This window comes from Hordeum vulgare, chromosome 7H (genome assembly GCF_904849725.1).
Source record: "Hordeum vulgare subsp. vulgare chromosome 7H, MorexV3_pseudomolecules_assembly, whole genome shotgun sequence".
Lineage (NCBI taxonomy): Eukaryota > Viridiplantae > Streptophyta > Magnoliopsida > Poales > Poaceae > Hordeum > Hordeum vulgare.
In genome coordinates this window covers 212,280,427-212,305,576 of record NC_058524.1, presented here as the reverse complement: position 1 = coordinate 212,305,576, position 25,150 = coordinate 212,280,427, and the positions used below count along the sequence as shown (strand labels likewise).

The following is a 25,150-nucleotide window of genomic DNA, read 5'->3' as shown; positions in this document are numbered from 1 at the left end:
GATCCAACAACTAAAATCCTACCTTCCACTACGAGGAGAGGTAAGGAACTGCCATCTAGCACTGCACTTGATTCACCTTCCGTTATGAGTAAGTTTGCGACATCACCTCCTGCTAGAAATCTTGATATGTCGCATGTGCTTGATGATGCTACTTCTGCTGCCCATGATGCTTATGATGATACTATGCTTGATACTATGCCTGATGATGCTATGCTTGATACTATGCCTGATGATGCTATGCCTGATACTGCTTTGCCACTAGGTTCCCTTGATGCACAACTTGCTAGAATTGCTGCTAGATCTGATGATACTTCTGAAACTGTTGATACTATTGAAGTAGAACCTGCTACTATGCCTGAATTTCCTGTTAAGCCTGATACGCGCTATGTTATGGTGGGAGAGATAGCTAAGGATTTTCTTGCGTGTAAGGATAGCTATGATGTTGAGAAACTTCTGCGCAAGTGGAAAGAAAAATCTATGAATGCTAGGATGAAATACGACCCGAAGTTTGCCACTTCACCTATCTTTGTGACCGATAAGGATTATGAATTCTTTGTCGACCCTGAGTTAATCACTCTGGTCGAATCTTATCCTTTTCACGGTTATGAGTCTGAAACGGTTGTAGCCCATCTTACAAAACTGCACGATATAGCCACCATATTCACTAGTGAGGAAAAGATCCGCCACTACTATATGCTCAAGCTGTTTCCTTTCTCGCTAAAGGATTATGCTAAGACCTAGTTCACTTCTCTTGCTCCTGGTTATGTGCGTAGCCCCCAGGATATGGTCTACTACTTCTCTGAAAAATATTTCCCTGCCCATAAGAAGCAAGCTGCCTTGCAGGAAATATACAACTTTGCTCAAGCTGAAGAAGAGAGTCTCCCACAAGCTTGGGGGAGGCTTATCCAGCTACTGAATGCTTTGCCTGATCACCCTCTTGAGAAGAACGAAATACTTGATATCTTCTATAATGGACTTGCCGATGCTTCCAAAGACCACCTAGATAGTTGTGTCGGTTGTGTTTTTAGGGAAAGAACTATAGAACAAGCTGAGATTTTATTGAATAACATCTTGTGCAATGAGAATGCTTGGACTATTCCCGAACCACCTCCTAAGCCAACTCCGAAGAAAAGAGGTATTCTATTCCTCAGTCCTGAAGATATGCAAGAAGCCAAGAAATCTATGTGAGAGAAAGGCATTAAATCTGAAGATGTCAAAAATCTACCACCTATCGAAGAGATCCATGGTCTCGATAACCCGATACAGGTAGTAGACGTAAATTCTTTGCGTAGGTTTGATGAGAGTGATATTCCTTTTGATAAACCTGCTAGCTTATGCATGGATGAATTTGATAACTTCGTTGTCAAACAACAGAGTTTCAATGATTATGTTAGCAGACAATTGGAAAAGAATGCTCGTATGCTTAGTCATTTAAGTGCTTGTGTGGATCGAAATGTCAATGATCTTAAACTTCTGAGTAAACATGCCTCTATGGTTACTACTCAGGTAGAACAAGTACTTAAAACTCAAAATGACTTGCTCAATGAGTTGAATGACAATTCCGTCAGAATCGTCACTAGAGGCGGTAGAATGACCCAGGAACCTCTGTATCCTGAGGGTCATCCGAAGAGAATTGAACAAGATTCTCAAGGAGTTAGCACTGATGCACCTAGTCATCCTAGAAAGAAGAAGAGAGATGATAGGAACCTGCACGCTAGCAACCCTGTTGCTGCTACACCTGAGAGTCCAAACGATGCCTCTGTCTCTGATGTTGAAACACAATCTGGTGATGAACATGAGCCTAATGATAATATCAATAGTGATGAAAATGCTCAACCTAGCAATGAAAAGGATGTGGAGATTGAACCTGGTGGTGATCTCATAACCCACAGCCTAAGAATAGAAGATACGATAAGAATGACTTCGCTGCTAGGAAGCACGGTAAAGAAAGGGAACCACGGGTGCAGAAACCTATGCCATTTCCTCCCAAACCATCCAAGAAAAAGGATGATGAGGATTTTGAGCGATTCGTTGAAATGATCAGACCTGTCTTTCTGCAGATGCGTTTGACTGATATGCTCAAGATGTCTCCGTATGCTAAGTACATGAAAGATATTGTGACTAATAAGAGGAGGATACCTGAGATTGAGATTTCCACCATGCTCGCCAACTACACTTTCAAGGGTGGAACTCCAAAGAAACTAGGTGATCCTGGTGTGCCCACTATACCTTGCTCCATTAAAGGAAACTACGTTAGAACTGCTTTATGCGATCTTGGAGCCGGTGTTAGTGTTATGCCTCTCTCTCTCTCTCTTTATCGTAGACTTGAACTGGATTGTTATAGATTGCAACAAAGGCAATGTCACTTTCCGAAGAAACAATATCGAGTACATTGCATCAATGCTATCGAAAAAACTTCATCGATTCTTATTGGGAGCTTTGAATGCCCTATTCCTCGCGTCAAGATGAAGTATGACTTGCTTGTTGGGGAGATACGCATCCCCATTGAGGTGACTTAGTGACTGTTCGAAAATTCTCCGTTCTCTTTTGCGATTCGAGAAAGTTTTGTCGAGGGGGTTTGATCAACCCCATTGACGGATTTCTTTCGATGACCATGAGATGGATGAATCGAGGAGTCACAAACCTCTACTCCAAGCTTTCACTTTAGGTTGCTTAGAAGAAAAAATGATAGATTTAGTTTAGTTTTCCCTGTTTTCTGTTTTATCGTCCCGTCGAAAAGTACCCCGAAAATCAAAGTTCTCCGAACGCTGTGAAAATCAAGTATGATTTTTTCTGGAATTTTTGAAAAATTCTGAGACAAAGAGTTTGTCTGGGGGCCACACCAGTGGGCCACAAGCCCTAGGGGCACGGGCACCCCCCTGGCCACGCCACCCAGGCTTGTGGGGTCCACAGACACCCCTTCCACTCATTCTTGCTCTCATCTGGTTCTCCTACCTCCAGAAAAAATCGTTTCGCAGCTCAAACCCGTGTTCTTGCTCCTCTTGCTGGGATTTTCGATCTTTTTGCTTAAATCACCGTTCTCCGAACCGTTTTGGGGAAATTACTCCTTGGTAAGTGACTCCTCCATTGGTCCAATTAGTTTTTGCTCTAGTGCCTTATACTCCGCGTATTTTTGTTGCCTTGGTGACCATGTTCTTCAGCTTTGCATGCTAATTCTAGCTGGTCCCAAGTAGTTTTGATGCGTAATATGGCCTCTAGGCACTTGTGGGAGTAGTTGCTACGAGTTTTGTTGAGCCTTGTTCACTTTTCCTTAGAATCACTGAAAACTTTAGAAATTTTCAGAGATAGAAAAGGGAAAAGATGAGGAGGTTCTTAAGAGGCTCGTCAAGCCGTGACCCCAAGGATGATGGGAGTGAGAAGAAGCCCAAGTATTTGGTCCCTTGAGTCGCAGAAGTGCGAGCATGCGAGTGGCCAAGCGACGTGTTCTTACGCGCTGCTGGAATTTATGAGGACTTTTATCACTTGGTGGGTAACGCAGGACTTACCGCCTTAGTTGAAGATAAGTGTCCGCAATACCTCCTGCTCACTAATATCTTCGTACAAAGCTTTAACTTCTATCCGAGGAAGAATCCTCCTATGGTTGAGTTTAAACTTTACGATATCCCCCAGCGCATGTCACTCCAGGATTTTTGCAATGTTTGCAAATTACCTTACGTTGGGGATATTCATGAACCTCGTCCACGGGACTTGGAAGCTTTCATCGATACTATTGTTGTAGGAGAGGAGAGAGGAGTGTATTGCGCTAGAGCTGCTAGCATACATTTTCCCATGCTTCAGTACTTCTCCCTATTTGTGGGAAAATGTTTGATTGGCCGTGGGAAACCTGGGTCACTTAGTTCCCCAGATCTTGCGGCCTTGCACGAAGCCCTTTATAACGATAAAACTTATAGCTTGGGCGCAATAGTAGCTCAACAGTTGAACCTGAACCGTTCTAAAGGTGTTGTCTATGGAGGTATCTATGCTACTCGTCTTGCTAGACACTTTGAGATACCTATTAGGCTGGAGGAGGAAGAAGAGATTCTTCTTCCCGAGAGATATCTAGATTACGATAGCATGGTTCGCCATGACTTTCTTGATAGAGATATAAATAGAAGGATGATTTATAACCTGGTATTTAGTCAGGGTACTCGTGAGACTATTACTTTGCCTGCTCCTTCTTTGTTCAATCTTCATGCAGGCAGGTACATTATTATGCCCTCGGACATCTATGCATATTGGGGTCTAGCCCAACCACAGGTGCCCGTGCCCGAGCCGCCAATCGAGTACCAGACGCCAGTTTATCAGTGGGAGCCAGAGGAGCCCACACAGCAATGGCATCCTCAGTCCACTCTGGAGTACCCCAGAGCTGGTTATTTCCCTCCTCGGGAGTAGACCAAGTTAGGCCAAAAGCCTAAGCTTGGGGGAGTATGTGTTTCTCACCGATTTTACATTCTTGCTTATGCTTTCACTTTGTTAGCCGGTGTTCACACTTTGCCACTGTATCATCCATGCTAGTTTATTTTATTTTTCTCGTTTTCTTTTCTTGTGTCTGTCTAGTTTGAGAAAACCCAAAAAGGTTTTCTTTTTCTTCTTTTGCTTGTTGGGAGCTTTCCCGTGTAAATAGTTTTCTTTTTCTTTGGGTCAAGGTAGAAGATATTGGTTACAATGTTTAGTGGCTCTTGCATGCATACCTGTTTAGCTTTCAAAGATCCATATTACTTTGTCTTCTCCTTTGTGTTTACCTGCAGATTTCAGCTTTAGTCCAATGCACGAGCACGCTTATTATTGTTCACATCGTTCGTCGTGCAAGTGAAAGGCAATAATGACGATATATGATGAAGTGACTGAGCCTGGAAAAGCTGGTATGAACTCAATCTATTTTGTTTTTGTAAATATGACTAGCTCACTGTTCCTAGTTCAGCTTTGTTGTGAGAGAAACATGTTTGCAATGACAACTTAGAGATCATAGTCGCTTATGCCATGCTTATTTAACTAGGAGCTTATAATGGTTTGCCTTGGTTGCCAACATGAATGTTGAGATGACTATGATGTAGTATGATAGGATGGTATCCTCCTTTGAATGTTTCAAGTGGCTTGACTTGGCGCATGTTCACGCATGTAGTTGAAACAAAATCAACATAGCCTCTATGATGTTCATGTTCATGGTGATTTATGTCCTACTCATGCTTGCACTCAATGTTAGTTACTCTCAATGCATTTTGATGACTGTTGTCGCTCTCTAGTTGGTCGCTTCCCAGTCTTTTGCTAGCCTTCACTTGTACTAAGCGGAAATACTGCTTGTGCATCCACCTCCATAAACCCAAAGTTGTGCCATATGAGTCCACCATACCTACCTACGTGCGGTATCTACGTGTCGTTCCAAGTAAATTTGCATGCGCCATTCTCTAAATCTTCAAGAAATAATCTGTTTTGCATGCCCGAACCGCTCATGTGGTGACAGGGGGCTATTGGTATATTCCATGATAGGCGTGTTATCCTCGATATGAGTTTATTCACTATCATTCACGAGAAAGGGGCCGGTAATTGGAATTCCCAGTTCCATGCTCAAATCGAAAAGATAATTACAAACAAAACCCCCCAGGATTGATGTTGGTATGGACGGTACCCGAGGATTCGGCTAGCCGTGGAGTGTGATTGATTGGTGGTGGGGGAGTCAAAACTTTACTTTTCTGTTTGGGAACCGCCTATAGCATGTGTAGCGTGGAAGATGTTGAGAACTCTTAGTCATTGCGTTGACAATGAAAGCATGCCACCCAAAATTATTATCTCTGTTTTCTAAGCTTGAGCTCTGGCACCTCTGCAAATCAATGCTTCCCTCTACGAAGGGCATGTCTATTTATGTTCCTGTTGAGTCATCCTCCTCTTACGAAAGCACCAATTAGAGAGCACCTCTGTCATTTTTATGCTTTTCTTTTAACTGTGCTGAGTATGACTATGACTGGATCTTCATTGCCATGAATTACAATGTTTAGTCAGCCCTTGGTCTTTGAAGGTGCTCTGCATTTATGTTTTGCAGTCTCAGAAAGAGCTAGTGAGATACCATATATTCGTACTGCTTCATGTTGTTTTGATTGAAGTGTTGACACTTGAGGCTTATTATTATTTGCTCGCTAGTTGATTATGCCATTGATATGAGTTTACCGTGAGACCTAGATGTCATTTGTTTATGTGGTTTGCTTGTGATGTTGTTGAAATTCTGGTTATGAGTTAGACATAGTTGCAACAACAAGATCAAACAGAGTTCATGAAAGTTTTTCTTTTGTCTCTCTCTCAGTTTGTCAACTGAGTTGCTTGAGGACAAGCAAGTATTTAAGCTTGGGGGAGTTGATACGTCTCCGTCGTATCTACTTTTCCGGACTCTTTTGCCCTTGTTTTGGACTCTAATTTGCATGATTTGAATGGAACTAACCGGATTGTCGCTGTTTTCAACAGAATTGCCATGGTGTTGTTTTTGTGCAGAAATAAAAGTTCTCGGAATGTCGTGAAAATTTATGGAGATTTTTTCTGGAATAAAAGAAAAATACCTGCTCAAAGATCCACCTGAGGGGACGTGCCAGTGGGCCACAAGCCCACAGGCCGGGGCCACCCCCCTAGGTCGCGCCGTGCAGGCTTGTGGGGGCCACGTGGCACCACCGCCCCCAAATTCAGATCTATATCTTCCGTTTTGACTAGAAAAAAATCAGGGAGAAGGTTTCATCGCGTTTTGCGATACGGAGGCGCCGCCACATCCAGTTCTTCATCTGGAGGGCAAATCTGGAGTCCGTTTCGGGCTCCGGAGAGGGGAAATCGTCGCCATCGTCATCATCAACCTTTTTCCATCGACAATTCCATGATGCTCTTCATCGTTCGTGAGTAATCTCATCGTAGGCTTGCTGGACGGTGATGAGTTGGATGAGATCTATCATGTAATCGAGTTAGTTTTTGACGGGGATTGATCCCTAGTATCCACTATGTTCTAGATTGATGTTGCTACTACTTGGCTATGCTTAATGCTTGTCACTAGGGCCCGAGTGCCATGATTTCAGATCTGAACCTATTATGTTGTCGCCAATATATGTGTGTTTTAGATCCTATCTTGCAAGTTGTAGTCACCTACTATGTGTTATGACCCGGCAACCCCGGAGTGACAATAGCCGGAACCACTCCCGGAGATGACCATAGTATGAGGAGTTCATGTATTCACCGCGTGTTAATGCGTTGGTCCGGTTCTTTATTAAAAGGAGAACCTTAATATCCCGCAGTTTCCATTAAGACCCCACTGCCACGGGAGGGATGGACAATAGATGTCATGCAAGTTCTTTTCCCTAAGCATGTATGACTACATACAGAATACATGCCTACATTAGACTGATGAACGGAAGCTAGTTACATATATCTCCGTGTTATAGCTGTTACATGATGAATCACATCCGTCATACTCATCCATCACCGATCCACTGCCTACGAGTCTTTTACTACTGGTCCTCGCTACATTACTTTGTCTAGGCTTGTCCCTTGCTGCAAAAGGGATTGGGCCACTTTGCTGCTACTATTGCTACTGTTGTCACTTTGCTGCTACTGTTGCTACTGCTGTTACTTTGATGCTGCTGCTACTGTTGTTCCTTTCTACTCCGCTACTTAGTGCAAGACCTTTTTGGAGCAGTTGCTAGGCAAAAATAGTCCCCCGTCAACGTGCTTTTTATTGGCGCCATTGATACAACAGTTAGGAATAGTCTGTCGTCAACAGATCGTTTCTGGCACCGTTGCTATCATACTACTTTGCTACTGATACTTTGCTTGCAGACACTAATCTTTCAGGTGTGGTTGAATCTGACACACTCAGCTGCTAATACTCGAGAATATTTTTTCGCTTTCCTTGTGTGAACCAACAAATTTGGGTTGAATACTCTACCCTCGAAAACTGTTGCGATCTCATACGCTTGTGGGTTGTCAATGTGGCGGCCCGACGGGATGGAGAGGAGGAGAAGGGGCAGAGGGGACACAGGGTGGCGGACCGGCGGCACAGGGTGGCAGGGATCTGACAGCTGGCGGCGGCACTCGGGTGGGAGGAACGAAACGGGAGGCTCTCTTTTGGCCCTCTTACAGTCTGACCCGAGTGGAAATTTGAACGTAATATCATCATCCAATAGGGGTAGCAGTTCAAAACGAAAGGTTTTCTTTTGAGGGGTTGGCTAGAATTGCCAGAATTGCCAGGTTCTCACAATTCTGAAATGCACTAGTAATTCTGGTAATTCTCAGATAATTTCTGGGAAAGAAATGAGTTCTTTTGTGATTGTAATTTTTCAGGCAGTAACTCTTGAGAATTGAGTCAAAAGAACTCACCCATAATGCCCCGACCTGCAAAGTAACCGTTAAAATACGGGTCGGGCGGAAAATGATGCTAGACCAGACCCCGCAAATTGCCTCGACCCGTAAAAAATTACGGGGCGCGGCAAAATGCCCACCCCAATCCACGAAAACACAGGTTCTCCCCCCCCCCCCCCCCCTCTCCCGGCGTCGGTGCCCTGTATATATCTAGAACGGTTGGTTGGTGAGACATTTCATCCCGCACTTTTCCCCCACCCACCGCCGCCGGACGCCGCCTTCGATTCTGGCCATACCAGCCGTCGGGATCACGCCGGCGGGCCGCTACACGCCCTAGATCGACCTCCCTCATGCCCTCGTGCCTCGACTCGCCGGAATGCTACAGATCGACGGCATTTTTGTCGCGCCACCGGATTTGGCTTTTCTGGCCACCGACGGTTGCGCCAAAGCCATGGATTATTGGTTGGGGAGCACCCCGCACAGCCCCGGTAAAGCACCAGCACCGCATGCAGGTGCTGGTTCATCCTCTAGTCGTCGGCGTCGATTTGTCGGCAAGGACTCTTCCGACCGTCGCCCGGGCTCGATGGCCGCACAGCGGCTCGCCGGCTTGCCGATGCCGCTCATACAGTATGACGACTGCCTAGAGACAGTGTTGCGGCTCACATCTAGCATGCGGCAACACCTCAGATGGGTATTCTTCAGATGCAATAACGATGTGGTATGCTCTTCTTCCTCTTCATCTTTGTCATTTATATATTTGGTTAAATTTCGGTAGCTTATTGAGGTGTTCATGTGTGTAGAAAGATGGATGTTTATTTTAGTATTGAGAAAAAAAATACATCGATTTATTAAAATAAAAGAAACTTAATAGATGTTCGTGCACTCCTTAATATAATTAAGGCTAACGATGCAGCTGCATGTGCAATTAGAAAAGAAATTAGAGGGAGGGCAATGTCTAGTTCTTTAGAATCAAAGCCGAAGAATTAAAAATGCAAGATGAAGAATTCCGAGATCAACAATGAAAGCATGAAGAAGATGTTGGTCCAACTAATGAGAGGAGTTATGGAAGTTGGATATCTTCTAAAATGCCTAATTTTAGTTCTTGTTTTCTTTGGTCTTGCTGTTTTAGCAAAGATTTGATAAATTGTAATGTATTCAATGCCTTTGAAGAAAATAAAGAAGCAATTAAATGTGTTTTCATGTCTGAAATTGAAATGGAAATAACAGATTTTACGTGCCGACGAGGGCAACGGCCGAACAGACCCTGCAAAACGGATTGTATGAAAGGATATTCTGATCGGCCGCCGCCTACACCGACCCGTAAAAGCGTTTTTTTTTTCATGAATTGTAAACGATTTTTGCGAGCTCGGCAGTACCGATCCGTAAAAGCGTTTTTTCACGAATTGTAAACGATTTTTGCGAGCTCGGCAGTAGGCCCACGCCTGGAGTACTCATGACGCATACAGTCATTCTGGTTTACTTGCTATTATGAAAATTCATGTCTACTACTAATATTGCACGCAGTCGAAGAAAACATCCAAATGCATACACAGCTTGTAGCTTGTAGCTTGAGAAACAAAAGGATAAATTCAACCTAATATTGCAAATGGGCTGAATTCCCAGCCCACTTTGAATTAGCTGCCATTCACCTCCAAATTTGTTTTTGTTTCTAGATATATGTTTTAGTCTTGTATCTGCAACCTGTTTCTAGATATAAGTTTACAGACGGAGTAGATGATTGTTCTATGTAGTTCCTATCTCATAATTATTTGTAGTTCCCATCTTATAATTATTTTTTAATTTTTACACGGCTGACAGTCCGTACGCTTGGACTTGGAGGTAAAGAGAGTACTCCAAGCGTTGGAAACAGAGTACACAATATCCACGGTCCGGAATATTGTACTTCAGACATATGGACGATGACCCGGACGTGAGCTCATATGAGCTTGTGTGAACAGTAAATTCGAAAATTATTATAAAAACAAACTTTGACAAATGTTCTAAGTGCTCGTCAAATTTCATCATGAAATCACATTTTTGAAAGTCGTGGCAAAAAAAACAAAATCAAAACTCTGAAAATGCTACTTTCAAAAGCATTTTAGAACACTAAATTTGTTTTTTTGCCACGACTTCAAAAAATGTGATTTTATACTGAAATTTTGCAAGCTACTAAAACATTTGCCGAAGTTTGCTGTAAAAAAAATCATAATTTTTTGAACATTTTTAAAATATTATACAAATTTACTGTTCATCCAAGCTCATTTGAGCTTGGGTGTAGAATAGCACTTTCCCGATGACCCTGACAAGTTTGAAAGCCAGAAGCAGAAATACAGAAAGTAACAACTAAATGATGCATTTTATTGGAAGATAAAAGCTGTACATTTTGGGGACTGGTGGCAAATTAGTGACAATAAATATGTACAGAGTTTTCGTTTATCGATGCGCCAAAGCACAGGCTATACATGACAGCAAAAGCAATTTTTCAGTTGCTTATGTCAAAGTACTTGGGATCAGCAGGGAAGTCGTGTTCCACCTTCAGCTGCAACAGAAATGGAATCAGCAGATTAAATCATCGAATTTAACCGATCAACCAACAAGAGAGCAATTATTTCTTCATGACAAACTTTAGCATAGACCTTCTAAATTGCAAGCTGACGGTCAAAAAGAAACCAGGAAAAAAGCTGTCAGTAAAAAACTTTCAAGATATTAGGATGTGTTACCTCTCCTTCATCTGCATCCGAGTGCCGCTGAGGAAATACAACTCTAAGATCGTTGTAGAGATAGAATCTCCTATCCTCGGTCACTGTATTACCACTGTTCGGTACAGATGATGGATCGGATTTGCAGCGTAGCATAGATTTTGAGGATTTCTTGGGGGCGGGGCAGAGAAACCGCAGGTGCAAAGCATAGCGGAGCACACCTCCACCTGAACTGTCGTTGATCCTGGAAGACGTACAACATGATTTCTTTGCACCTGAGTGGACGTTGTCCATCTGACAGCAACAGTCATCAGAATCAGTATTGTTTTGCTTATTCCCAAGAGAACTGGGTTTATCTGATTCCTTCATGTCAGTGCCCAATGAGTAACATTTCGTGTTTGCTCGTCTCTTTCCTGATTCATCAGTTGAGTTGCATGTCCGTCCCTGCCCGCAGTCTGCAAAGACAAAAGAATGATCAGAGACTGAACATATATAATCTGGATTCAACTCTTATTATCAGGCTACCAGCTCCATTACATTCCAAGCATAGAGTTCCTCGTTGTGCAAGTTCACTTCCACATGAGACACACTGAGCTTTCGGGCCAACATTTGTGTCACTGGTCTTGCTTTCTTCTTTCACTATATTAGAGGGAGAAACAGTGGGAGACAGAGTGACCTTTTGCCGCATGAACGTCTGTCTCATTATACACAAGGGAAATAAGATAAGATAAGGGATAGAGAAAACAAAAGGTGGTTAATGTGATTATATAGACTAAATCCTTTGGGGGGAAAGGAAAATATTTCTCTGCGCATGCCATGGTACTCTTCAAGTTAAGGTATGCACTAAATGATGAATTACCTGTGCTGTGTCCTGATCTCAAACTTAGGCAACCCACTTAGTTTTTTTTAGGGGAAAAGGAAGAGAGAGAGATTTACTCAGGACGTAAGTTGTCCATACAGACTATATGGTCAAAACCAGGTGGGTCACTTGCTAAACACTAAAAGTCTCCATGTACTCTAGCATGTCATGCCGGCTTGTAGGCTGCCTTATTTCTCCCTCTTTCAATCTTCCTCACTTCCTTAGGCAGCCCGCTTGGTTATAGATATAGTGATTAAGTGATAACATGAAACATGAGGACACACTATGTGCATGATTCCTTAGGTGTAAGGCTAAAAGCTAAGGGGAAAAGTTATAGCTTGAAGTTGCAACTTGCAAGCAAGTAAGGACTAGTACATATAAAGCACATTTGTGTTTTGGGGCCAATATCAGAATAACCTTTAGTTTTCTTCAATATATAAAGGATAAGTAGTCAACTAGTCGTAATATTTTGTACCTTGGTTCCAGACGGCATGTCAGTTAAGTCGTAGTTGCAGAAGAATGTATGGAGTGGGGTCTTCTCAGGGTTGCTCACAACCTGATGAGGCAATTGTTTAACTCAAGATGGGAGCGCATACAACAACTCAATACAATTTCAAATAGTAGCTTAAATATGCATACAAATACACCAGGTGCTGCGAGAAAAGGAAACCTAGCCATTTGAAACAGGTCAAGAAAGTATACAGAGTTGTTTGTTGAAGCAAAAGCAATGACATATATGTATCTTCATTATTATAAAGCTAACTAGATAGAGAAAAGATGGGGTGGTTAATATAGACAAAGTATTTGCAACACAAAATGCACAAGAACAAATATGATCATGAGCTAAGGGTCAAGCAATTCAGTACCAGTTGTATGCGCCCCTTAGCAGGGATGCGTAAGCGACTCTTTGCTGATCTTGAATCATTGTTACTAAGGCTTCTTTGGAGTTTTGGGCTATTGTTGTTGGTTGCACTTGTGGACAATCTACCAGCAAGATCAATAGAAGAATAGTACAATAAGGAGCTATCCTCGTCGATACTTGCTACTGCAAATGGAAGTTTCTGAGTTGGGGGAGAGAAGCTACCACCAACAATATTCAGGACAGCTAAGAAACCATCAATTGTCTGCATCCACAGGAGAATTAAGGAATCAAATTCAACAGTCAATACCCTGGAATTGTAGTATATACTAGATGATAAACAGAAATAAATACTAGACCTGATTATCTTTTCCATAAGAAAGTCGGCCAGACAAAAGGGATTCCTCAAAGGAGACAACTAGTGACCTCCTTGCAGGGAGACTCAAACTCCGTCCATAACCAAGTCCATAACCAACTCGCGGAGACGTAGGTGAAGATTCAGAACCCCAGTTTTGATATCTTCTACATGAACTTCTCTTAGGGGTCATAGTATCATATTCATCATGTAATCTGTCAGTTTCCTCTAACACATCTAGCATCCTAATTCCATCAAATCCTCCCTGTTCCTTCAAATCTAGGAAATCATTTTCAATGTCTTTCATTACATGCCTTGGAGATTCTGTAGTCTTGACTTTATGAATGCGTCTAGGGCTGAGAGGAGATAATGAGAGTGGAGAGTGTGCTAATTTTGCACTGGCAGCTAGATGATCATAATAGGATAATGACTCCTTGTTCCCAAGTAAAGGGCCATCAGTGAAATGATTAGAATTAATCCTATTGACATCAAATTCTGAAGTCCGACTGGACCATCTAGGGGTCGGACATGCCTGTGACTCAAAACAACTGAGGCTTCCGGTGTTTACCATTTTATTACCTGGCTCGGAATGCTGAAACCTAGCATCAGCAGAAGCAATATTCAGTAAATCACCATGGAACTTTCTAGAGAGCACATTTTTCAATGGAGACAGCAGTCTTTTCCTTGCCTGAAGTTCATGCTGATCAAATGGTGAACCACAATTATGACTGGCCACAGATGGACAGATTGTATCCAATTGTGCTGTATCAGGACCTCCAATACAGTTTGATTCAAAGCCCACAATCCTTGTTGTCGGCATATGGACAGCAGGCTGCTGCAATTTTTGAGAAGATCTAGAATTTGCATCTCTAAAATCATCAATTCTGAATCCTTGGAAGTCTGCGGGTCCATCAAACGCATGGCTGTCTCTAAAATACCCGTTTGATTCATCTGGGGAACCTGATGCAGTCTGTCTAGTGAAATTGCCAATCGATCGATATGAAACCTTGCCATTTGAGCATTCTCGAGGAAGCCCATCCAAATCGCAGGCACCAACACCGTTGATACGTGAGGGGCTTGACACAGGCGTCCTCGATCCTGTAGAAACATCCTCCTTGACTGAAGAAACTTGGGGTAAACCCATGGCAACCAATCTCTGATACTCAGCGAGAAGGAAGACCCCCAATTTGTAATTGCTACTGCGGTACACCTATCCAGTTCCTTTCAACGGCCCTCTTAGTATCTTGCCATTTCAGTGTCCAAATCAATGCATAGACAAACCATCAATTGGAACCAATCACCACCGGAAGGGCAGAACCACACCAGCATTTCCGACTCGGACCCATTGGAAGCAAGGTTACCATCTTGCCACTACTAATCATGCCCCCCTGGCTACCACGGCAACTGGAGATGACACATAACTTGGAGCCTGAGCAAGCAACCAGGGACCTAGGACGAACCATGCGAGGAGATCACCTCACAGCCCTGCAGAAACGAATCGAAGAGCATTGATTAGAGGCTCAATTGATCCTATCACATGACTAAACCCACGAATAGAAGGGAGTTCAATTAATCCCACTACATGACCAAGATAAGCTCAATCAATACTACCTGACGGTTACTATATTTAGCTCTCAGGAGAAACAAAGTAGTCAGTTTCTACAGCTTCCGCCTAATGCATAGAAATAGCAAGTTCCCAACCAATGATTGCGCATCCATCACAATGCTATCTACTCCACTCCATACTGCCCAAACAAGGCGCAAATGAAGACGCGGTCAGCCAATCGCCGAGCAAACAGGCGTGCATGGGCTAAACCTCGAAACTACCGAAATCGGGAGCACGGAAGCGGCCGAAATCCGGAGCACGAGAGGCCCAAATTTGGGGGCGGATTGCGGAACCGTCACCGATCGAAATGGAGCAGCAAATTTCCCACCGATAAACGGGCAGAGCCCACCGCAGCAACGGGAATCGCAGAAATACAAGCCGGCGACAAAGGGGTACCTGCATATCCATCCATGGATTAATCAGCAGCGGAACGGCCCGCGCCGCCGAATCGAATCGGGGTCCTCCGAGATTGACGGCCGCTTCGATCCGATTCCGTCCACCGGGAACCAACCCGCGCCTCAATCGCTCCGGGCGGTTTCCGCCGGGCTCTCGACGTCCACCTCCGCCGAACCTTCTCCTCTTGTGGCTGCTCTTCTTCTCTCCCCTCCCCTCTCTCTCCTGCTGCTCGCTCCAATGGTGGTGGGTATGTATATAATTCCGGAAGCAACAAACCAAGGGTCCTTGATTAGGCGCTAGAAATGATATTTTCTGGAGGGGATACGCTGGGCTGAGTTAGTAGCAGCGGCAGCATCTGGATGTTTCCAATCAGCTCGGCTGTTTTGGTTTCGCTTTTGTTCTCGCTCGGTTGCTTCTTTTTTCTTTCAGAAGAAGAAGAGTGGATAGATAAAATGTTCTCGCGTCTTCCCACTTTTTTGTGGCTTATGCTTCTAACGTTCTGGCCCCTCACGTCTTGCAGATTCCGTTTTCTCAGAATCGTCTGGCGGTTGAGCTCAGCGGCGGTGGTTACTGTACCGACTTGTGTAACAAATTCTGTTGCTGCCCATACTACATTTTCCTTTTCTTTTGAGAAATAGTCCTGCATAGAGCTATTACAAAAGTTTGCCCAAGTATTACAAAACAAACCAAAAATAACAAAGCAAATCAACCCGTGGTTGGATGGTTAGGAGGACTGACGGAGCTAGAAAAATAGTTTGACGGGATCATGTACATGGCATTGGGTTCATCTTTCTAAAAATGTTACTTCTTCCATTTTTGAATATAAGTCTTTAAAAAAAATAGTAAAAAACTACATACGGATGTATATAAACATATATTAGAGTGTAGATTCATTTATTTTGCTCCGTGTGTAGTTTTCTAGTAAAAACTTTAAAAAAAATTATATTTACAAACGAAGAAAGTAATGATACAAGTACTAAACTAGTGAAGGATTTTCAAATTTCAGCTGACCCCAATGCCTATAAGGCAGCTCCATCCCTGCCTATAAAGAGTTAAAGACTAGTGCCATGGAGCCGTAGTACTCGCTGTTGAATCCTTAAACCGTTCTGAAGTGCCTGACATCAAATTTCGTCATTGCGAGAAGTAATTGTAAGCTCGCCGTCCTAAGAAAGCGGTAGAAACCTATGACAAGAATGTTTTTGACGGACAATATCGAGGAGAATCGAAACCCCGCACACGAAATAATTCTTTTGAACGGCCTACTTGTAGTTTGACAGAAGAAAAAGCAGACTATTCAAAACGGTGGACTTGGCCCACTGCTTGGGCGGCTAAGATCCGTACGTTCTACTTTGGCATATCAAATCTAAGACCGATCCGACTGAGAACCTGGTCCATTTCTTCCCAATGACACTCCCCTGTCCATGATTCATCATCTTTCTCTCGCTTCCTTCCTTTTCCTTTCCTCAGAACAGCTTTCTGGTAGTACCAGTGCACGCAAAAAAAAAAAGGGTACCTGAGCAATGGACTATTCATTGGATGATATAAGAATCTTTTACAGTACCGTGCAATAGAAGGCTCAATGGATCAAAGTAATGTTGAACACGACAGAAGATGACACTTGAGATTTGAATCGTGGCACAGGATTGTCCACTAGCGGAAACAGCGGCCAAAAGGGGGTGTGGATTGGGGACGAGAGAGAGAGAGAGCGGGCGTCTGATCCACAGCACCACCCACCAATGATGGGCTAGCGGGAATGATATTATCTAGAGATTAGACAAAGCAACGGTCGATCGCTATCTCATACGTGTGCCACAAATTCGGTAGTTTCCAGCGGAAGAATCATGCTCCATGATGAGGCCACAACGGCACAGCATGCAAGTTGCTTGGCATGTGGTGGAGCTCTCCTTTACGGGGCTCCGCTCCACCTGTTGCTTTCCGCGGATATACTATACCTGACAAGACTGTAGAATCAGCAACCCAGCCCTGACACATCATGAGCGACATCTAGGCGTCGGCCACAGGTGTCAATCTCTGAATCTCAGACTCAAGTATTGCCTACACGTGTGACTTCACCAGCATCCGCCACGGGAAGCATTTCAATGTTTCAGCTTTTTCTCTGGGATACTGATCGCACGAACGGATCGGCCTAAGCCAGAGCAAAATCGTGTGAACGCCTGTAATTCAGTTACATACATGTTATTGAGACATCCCTCAAATGTAAACCTCCAGAAGTTGCATGATTCAAATGTCTAGGGATGAACCATCAACTGGATGCAGCCATCCGACTGCCGCCGACAGATCGGAATCAACAATGCAGCATGCAGATCTACAAAATTAGCTCACACGAGTTGGAGGATACAATTATGCGATTCGGTACATCTTTTCTGGACAAGGAACAAAGAAGAAGGCCGAGAAACAAAACATGCATTTGTGCTTAGGCGGTTGCCGCCATTGATGATGATCTGTAGCAAGCTCGCTTTGCTGCGCGGACAATGTCCTCAACCTGCAAGCATGTCAAAAACGTTAGTAGGCATGAACCTGCGGACTAGGTGAATACTTCAACCTACGTCTAATGTCACCATCCTACTTCTAAGATGATTGGCTGAACCTGCGGAGTAAATTTTCCCAGAACGATTCAAAATCATGCATACATGTAGCAAGACTACTTTTCCTATGACTTCCCTATTCTTGTGATATTCCTATATCCCATGAACCAACGGAGGCCTAAATATGTAGGTCTTATATGTTCTCTCAGATAATTCTACATACGTACTATATAGCCACCTTCCCCATGCGGCTCTGCCTACTCATCTCCCTAGAAACACTTGAAGAATCAGCTACCTATGTCCAACATAATATGATAAGCTAAATCCTAGCAGTCAACTCTAAAGAGTGATGATGTATGCTTACAGAGATAAAAAAATATGGGCGGAGGACACTATGTCTGAAACATATTAGCTGTCTAATGCCCAGCCTTCAAATTTTCAAGCTATCAGTAACTATGCTGGTGACAAATACAAAAGAAATTGTTGTTCCGTTACTGTTGTCCCATTCATTACCCACTAGGAAAATTCCCAGTTTAACAGGGAGTAAGCCTTCATGTTTTACGAGCTATTAGCAAACTAGGTTCCTGGTTTCCTGTCAGACACACTGCCCCCCAAAACAAAAAACTATTCCCTGGCTGATGCCCCACAAGGCAAGCCCCGGCTTAACAGTACATATGATTCACTAAATTCCTAATAATAATGGGGGACCCGGCTTAACAGTACATATGATTCACTAAATTCCTAATAATAATGGGGCACGCTGACAATGAAATAGTACGAAACCAACACAAGGCAGTCCAAATATAAGAGCAAGTACAATAAGGTACAGTCAGCAGGCTGTAAGGATTAAAATATTATATTTTTGTTGAGTTGGATGAGAGAGAAGAGGAGAGAGAAGGGAAGCGGGCTCTTCGTGAAGAGCCAGCTCTAGCAGGTGCTCCTAGGTGCTTTGTGAGAATGAAAGGTGGGCCATATATAATAAAAGTAGTACTTTTTTACAGCTAACTATTGTACAAGCTAGCTATAAGATGGGCTATAAGACTGCTTATAGCCAGCAGTTGGCTATACTATTAACCATGCTCTAAAAATAAAAGCAGCATTATCCCCTACTTCCAGAAAATATTGCACGGTAGCCAATCAATAATACTGGCTACAAATAAAGGTTGCGCAGTAGCCAACCAATGATACTGGCAATAGATAAAGGTTCCGCGGTAGATGGATGAAGGCAAGAAACTAAATAACATGGTAAAACTGTGCTATTTCCAGTACCACTCATAAAAAATGCATCCATTAGACAGACTTTCTCAATAAGATACATAAAAAAATGGGACCCCCAAGTTTGGTATCAATGTAGAAGAAGCAGAAAGCACAGACCTGGGGAACTGCCAATCTTTCAAGGTTTGCCGCATAGGGCATAGGTACATCAGCTCCGGCAATCCTCTCAACTGGTGCGTCAAGATACTCAAAGCTGTCCTCCACAACGGACATGCTGCAATGAAGATGCATCTGAGAACCCGACACCCAAGCATAGGGGAGAGAGAGAGAGAGAGAGAGAGACGAACCATATTTCAGCACCAACACCATGTTGTGGAAAGCCTTCTTCAACGGTTACCAATCTATTGGTTTTCCTAACGGATGCATTGATAGCAGCTCTATCCAATGGTCTAATTGACCGAAGGTTGATCACCTGTTGATATTAGTGGATAATAAGAAATACTGATGAATGTAGTTAAAAAGGAACATTAGTCACATAACTGTACTACATAATATGTTTTGCTCAAAGTAACTACCTCAGCACTGATTCCCTCCTTGGACAGTATCTCTGCAGCCTGAAAATTGACTGAGCATGAGAATGTAACCAGAACAATAGGTCAAGTATTTTATGTACAGTGGGGGGAAAACATTTATGCTAATTAAACAAATGCACTCCTGCAAGTAAATCATCTCAAACAGAATCAATTTCTCAAAATGTCATCTCACTATGGTTGGTCCAATTTTGAACTTCTCTAAATTTGGACGTTGAGACCATTATTAAAAGGGGGTGGCCTATAGAATTCAACACACGTTTGATTAGCTCTTGGCTGGGTGTTATATGTGACCATATACATGGGCTGTACGTGTACTATACTATGTATTCTAACAGCAGGACCTTCTTTTTCAGCACCATGACACCAGGCCCTGTGGCATAGCACCTTATCATCAAGATCACTGATGCCCTGAGTTCCATGTCAGTCTATGCTCTAACGTGGAATATGGTGAAGCAGAATCAGCAGGAGGTTAATGCTGAAGAACCCAGGGTTGACCTGTATGGCCTTAACAGCACCATTGTTGGCACTGAGCCAGCAGTTATGACTATGCAATCCACTTAATTAATGCACTGATTCATGTCAAGACAGATTATGATGATCTAATGAATGCTACTTCATGTGAAGGTTGGTCTTGTTTCTTTTATGCGATTCTGTGGCATGAATGTGTTAATTTCGAATCATGACATATCGAAGGATTCTCAGAACTGAAGATCATGAAGATTGAATCCTGAATTGTTTTGACAGCATAGGCAAGATCATCTTGAATATAATTCTATGATTCACTTCATGCAGACATAAGAGACGTGTAGGCCGTGAATGTCACGAATGCATTCAGTAGTCACTTACTTCCTCCGTTCCTAAATATAAGTCTTTTAAGAGATTCCACTAGGGACTACATACGGATGTATAGACATACTTTAGAGTGTAGATTCACTCATTTTGTTTCGTATGTAGCCCGTAGTGGAATCTCTAAAAAGACTTATATTTAGGAACGGAGTGAGTAGATATTATTCAAACTCTGGATGGAAGCCCCATAACTCGTTAAAAAAAATAACTTGGTCAGAAGTCACCCCTCTAGAGCAGCTTGATTATTCCAACAACTGACAAAAGCGAAACCAAAATTCCTTAATTTTGTGTGCTTGCTTGTATTGGCTGGACTGAGACTCCAGCACAGCGCCACGTTGTTATTTCTTAAGGTGGAAGTACTATTGGCCCTGTGTCATTTTCTGTGTTGAAGCCTGGGCTGAGATGGTAACCCGGGCACACATCACTAATATCGCACGGAAGTCTTATACCTCAGCCTATCAAAAAGTTTCTGCATGATTTGAACCCAAAGGTAATATGAAAGTGAGCACTGGGGACAAATTTTGCAGGGGTTAAGGGTGAACAAGTCTTTCACATTTCCAAGGTGACACTATATTACACAACCAACCAAAGAAGTACCTAGTTAATGAACAAACCATTAGCTGCTACTATTACACTATTTGGTCAAATTTCACTAAGAAATGTAAAACAAGAAGACCTAATGGCAACAACGCAAGTAAACACGGCTACTAGCGACTTCTTCCATTTACTTAAAAGTTCTGTAGTAACACACCTGAAGAGCATACCCAACCATCTTAGAGAATGCAGTAATTGTAACATCTTTTCCTTCCCGTTCTATCTGCAGATCAAAAATAAAGGTGAAACCAACAAAAATAAGCCCTTACTGGCAATGCATACAAAATACCTGACAGAATTAAACTCTTCCCGACCACTAAAGAACGTACCTTAGCTTTGCCAATTGGGACACTGAAGCTAGAATCAAGTACTTCAGCCTTAATAGGAAACGATTCACCATAACTGTAGAGAAGAATGCATGATTCACTGAAATGACAACTTGAATGTAGAGAAAATAACTACGTAGGACAAGATATTACATACAGTAGTTCATTTTCCAGGAAAACAACAGGGTCTGGATCCCTGATTGCTGCTTTTAGCAAGCCTCGAGCATCTTCTGCAGAATAAGGAGTTAGGACCTTCAATCCTGGAACATGGGCATACCATGCTGCATAGCACTGCATACCAAGTCAATTAGTACCGAAGTAAATTAGACTACTAGGGTTCCACTACTTGCATAAATAGATAAAAAAATGTTAAAACAAAAAAAGATCCAAAGATGCTATGCATCTTACGAGCATGAAGTGCCAGAAGTACACTAAAGCTTACACCTCTTGCAATTCAATGCATTTATTGATAGTGAGATGAGTAAGTCATATTCTGACAGTTCTGGCTTTCATTCTAGTACCAAGTACCAACAGAAGAGGTAAGCTTTAGTCACAAACCTGCGAGTGTTGAGCACCAACTCCAGCAGCTGCCCCATTTGGTCCTCGAAAAACAATAGGAACCGATATCTGACCAGCTGACATGTAGTTTGATTTGGCAGCTGAATTGATGATGTGATCAATTGCCTGGATGTGCAAAATAGTGCTATTAGGCAAACACTTTGACTAATACAATACACAGTTGATGTATGTAGACATGTTCGGCAAGATTTATATACAGAACAAAAAAAAGTAAATTTATGTACAAAGTTACATACAAACCGAATACAAACTGAGTGCAACAAGAAAGGCATACTAGCAGCCATATGCAATTAATATGTAATTATAGGGATCAAAGTTTTCAAAAATAGCAGTAACTAATGGTTATCATTTCAATATCCAACCATTCAGAGTAATATATGAACATGCACACAAGGAAGAACTATGTCTTAAAACAAAGTTCACAAATGTCCAATATGCAACCTGCAGAACAAACTAGGAGTAATAGATTTTTACCACTCTTGCACTTGCAGTTAAGCATAAACTATACTGTGGCCATTAGGTTCTGTATTCTGTTTAAACTACCAACAGGAAGAAAATTTAGTGATCTTGATCATCAAATTTTCAGAAGGATGATACTGTTCCAGTGAGTACCTTCCAATGTAAGTTTATAGTGATCGTATTCTTACAAATGAATAAAACAACAATTGAAAAGAATAGTCCCATCCCCCTAAATACAGCATGATATAGAACAAATCAAGAGCAGATTACATCATCACTCATCACAAAGGAAAAATCAGCACGAGTGCACGATCTACCATAATTTAAGCTGCTTAAAAAACTAGCAGCAAGAAATACAATGCTGACATATAATAAGATTATTTGACAAACTGGCATTTTCAGGAATTTCGAAAATAAAATGACTGACCTGCATCGAGAAGTTAAATGTCATGAACTCTACTACAGGTCTAAGACCTTGGTAGGCAGCACCAACGCCAATGCCAGTAAAACCAGCCTGAACAGAACAAAAGCATATTAGTACTGAAAACTCCAGAACTGCTCACACAAATCTGACAGCTTATCAACAGATACCAATGATTACTTTAAGGGTTTAAATTTAGAACCTCTGTGATTGGTGTATCGAGAACCCTATCGGGACCATACTTGTCTAGCAAACCCTTTGTTATCTGCAAATAAAATAAAAGATATAAAAGCTAATAGTATTCACACAAATTTTCAGTTGCCACGAAGTAATAAAGAAATCACAAGTCTTGAGAAGAATTCACACACCTTGTACGCACCTTGATACTCTCCAACCTGCCACAGAAATGACAAGTATTAGAGAGCACAAAAAAAATATAAATTGACTTCCAGGTGGTGTCGTGGTACCTCTTCTCCCATTAAGAAAACAGAAGGGTCGGCAGACATCTCCTCGTCAAGGGCGGAATTCAATGCTTCACGTACAGTCATCTAATGAGCAAAAGAAGAGGAACAGCATAAATTTCCCAGACAAAATCACAATTTACACAGAACAGAAAATCACTTCTAGACACAAACACAACACTACAAAAAGTCAACAAGCAAGCATATTAACAAACTTATAAGAGATACTTTCTCTGACCCAAGATAAGCACTTATTTTGGGACAGAGGGGGTACATTTTAGTGCCTTAGAACATGACAAATTAACTCAATGTTGGGTTCTTTCGATCTTGTGAAATCAGAACAATCCTGAATACATCTACAGCAGCTGTCCAGACACCTGCTTAGACAATACTGCTACCCGTTTCTCAAAACAGCACCGTTCAATTCACTGAACCCATGGCCTCGCGCCTAAGGTAAGTCCTCCCACCTGGAGAGGCCGACAACAGAAACAACTGATTCTCCTGAGCGATCAACCATTTCCAGAACTGAGCTGCACGAACCCAGTAAGGTTCCATACAATCGACGACACCCTTTACCGTTTAAAGCTCACGAGTGGCCAATATGCAACCAGCCCTGCCAGTCTGCCACAGCCCACATGATCAACCGTCTCGAAAAAATACCCCCACCTAGCTGTACCATTCACCACCCCAGAACAAACAAACAAAAAAAATAGTACGTAACAGATTAATCAATCACCCCGACGACCGTGCCACGCCTCACCGCACCAGCGCTACGGTCCAAACCATACGAGCTAGCTAGGGTTCCGGCCCAGCGCTCACCTCCTTCGGGGTCGCGGAGTAGCTCCTCGCCGCCGTGGCCGCCGGGCGGAGGGTCTGCATCAGCTGCCCCAGCACCTGAACCGATCGAAACGCGCGCACGGATCAGAGACAAAAACCGACAGGCACGGACGGAGGAAAAACATCTTATCGGAGAAGCGCGCGTACGCATCCGGATCTCCTCGCGGCGCCCAGCATCGTCGACGCGATCGGCTACCGACGGGGATGGGATTGGGAGGGGAGGTTCGTGCTCCGGGGAAGGCGGGGGAGGAGGGGGTTGGGTCCGCCTTTTGTTTGTTTGGTGGGTTCGTGATGAGGATGGCGCCGTGTTGAGGCGGCGGGGGAGGGTGAGGAGGAGATGGATGGAGAGGACGCCGCCGAAATTGTCGCGCCGACTTGCTTGGCTGCGTTTATCGCCTTTGTGTTTTGTCGAAAGGACGTCGAGGAAGTTGAAAACAAATGGATGGTGCTTAAGAACAGAGGAATAATAAATGCGCAACGCATCTCACACAATTTATTCGCTGTAATTAAAAAATAAGGAATATACAACATGGATCTATGGTGTCTCGATATTTTAGGTCGAAATTCGACTCACCACTAAGTGGGGGAAAGCAAACTTTGCCGTGAATGATGCCAACATGATACGGCTCAGTCCTGGTTAGATTTTGTAATACTTGTAGCTTGTTGAGTTATAGATGGGCTTCGGGATCATATATGTAATAATTCCTGAAAAAATTAAAAGACTATGTAAAGTTTCAAGGCATCATAAAAGTTTAGTACTCCCTCCGTTTCAGTTTATAAGTCCGGCACGTGTATCTAGGTCATCAATTTGACTAACCTAATGAGAGGCATATATTACGAAGAATATATTATTAAAAACTTTAGATGTTCTATTTTTTAATGATATAATTTTTATGTTAAATAATATATTTTATACTTTCTCCGTTTCTAAATATAAGTCTTTAAAGAGGTTTTATTCGTGGACTACATACGGATGTATATAGACATACTTTAGAGTGTAGATTCACTCATTTTGTTTCGTATGTAGACTTCTAGTGAAATATCTTAAAAGACTTATATTTAGGAACGGGGGGAGTAGAAATCAAATTGACGACCTAGATACACGTGCATGGGGAGTACCATTCTGGTTGGAGCAGAGTTTTCTTATGAATATCGCGCTTTATTGATCAAGGAT

At 42.7% G+C, this 25,150-nt stretch overlaps 2 protein-coding genes across 2 annotated transcripts; both read right to left on the bottom strand.

Moving 5' to 3' along the window:
* Positions 1-10,662: 10,662 nt before the first annotated feature.
* LOC123409984 lies at positions 10,663-15,581 on the bottom strand. Its single transcript, XM_045102851.1, has 7 exons — positions 15,100-15,581; positions 13,102-14,582; positions 12,750-13,007; positions 12,359-12,439; positions 11,562-11,718; positions 11,046-11,479; positions 10,663-10,864 (listed from the first exon to the last, which is right to left on the bottom strand). Exons 2-7 carry the CDS (start codon positions 14,239-14,241, stop codon positions 10,808-10,810), a joined length of 2,127 nt encoding a protein of 708 aa, XP_044958786.1. The 5' UTR covers positions 14,242-14,582; positions 15,100-15,581; the 3' UTR covers positions 10,663-10,807.
* A 1,698-nt stretch (positions 15,582-17,279) lies between these two features.
* On the bottom strand, positions 17,280-24,407 carry LOC123409985 (pyruvate dehydrogenase E1 component subunit beta-1, mitochondrial). The gene is made up of 14 exons (XM_045102852.1): positions 24,124-24,407; positions 23,959-24,033; positions 23,146-23,226; positions 23,047-23,073; positions 22,881-22,943; positions 22,685-22,771; positions 21,778-21,903; positions 21,377-21,510; positions 21,223-21,295; positions 21,051-21,116; positions 19,436-19,474; positions 19,208-19,332; positions 19,020-19,134; positions 17,280-17,602 (listed from the first exon to the last, which is right to left on the bottom strand). The coding sequence occupies exons 1-14, from the start codon at positions 24,151-24,153 to the stop codon at positions 17,534-17,536; spliced, it is 1,110 nt and encodes a 369-aa protein (XP_044958787.1). The 5' UTR covers positions 24,154-24,407; the 3' UTR covers positions 17,280-17,533.
* Positions 24,408-25,150: the final 743 nt, after the last annotated feature.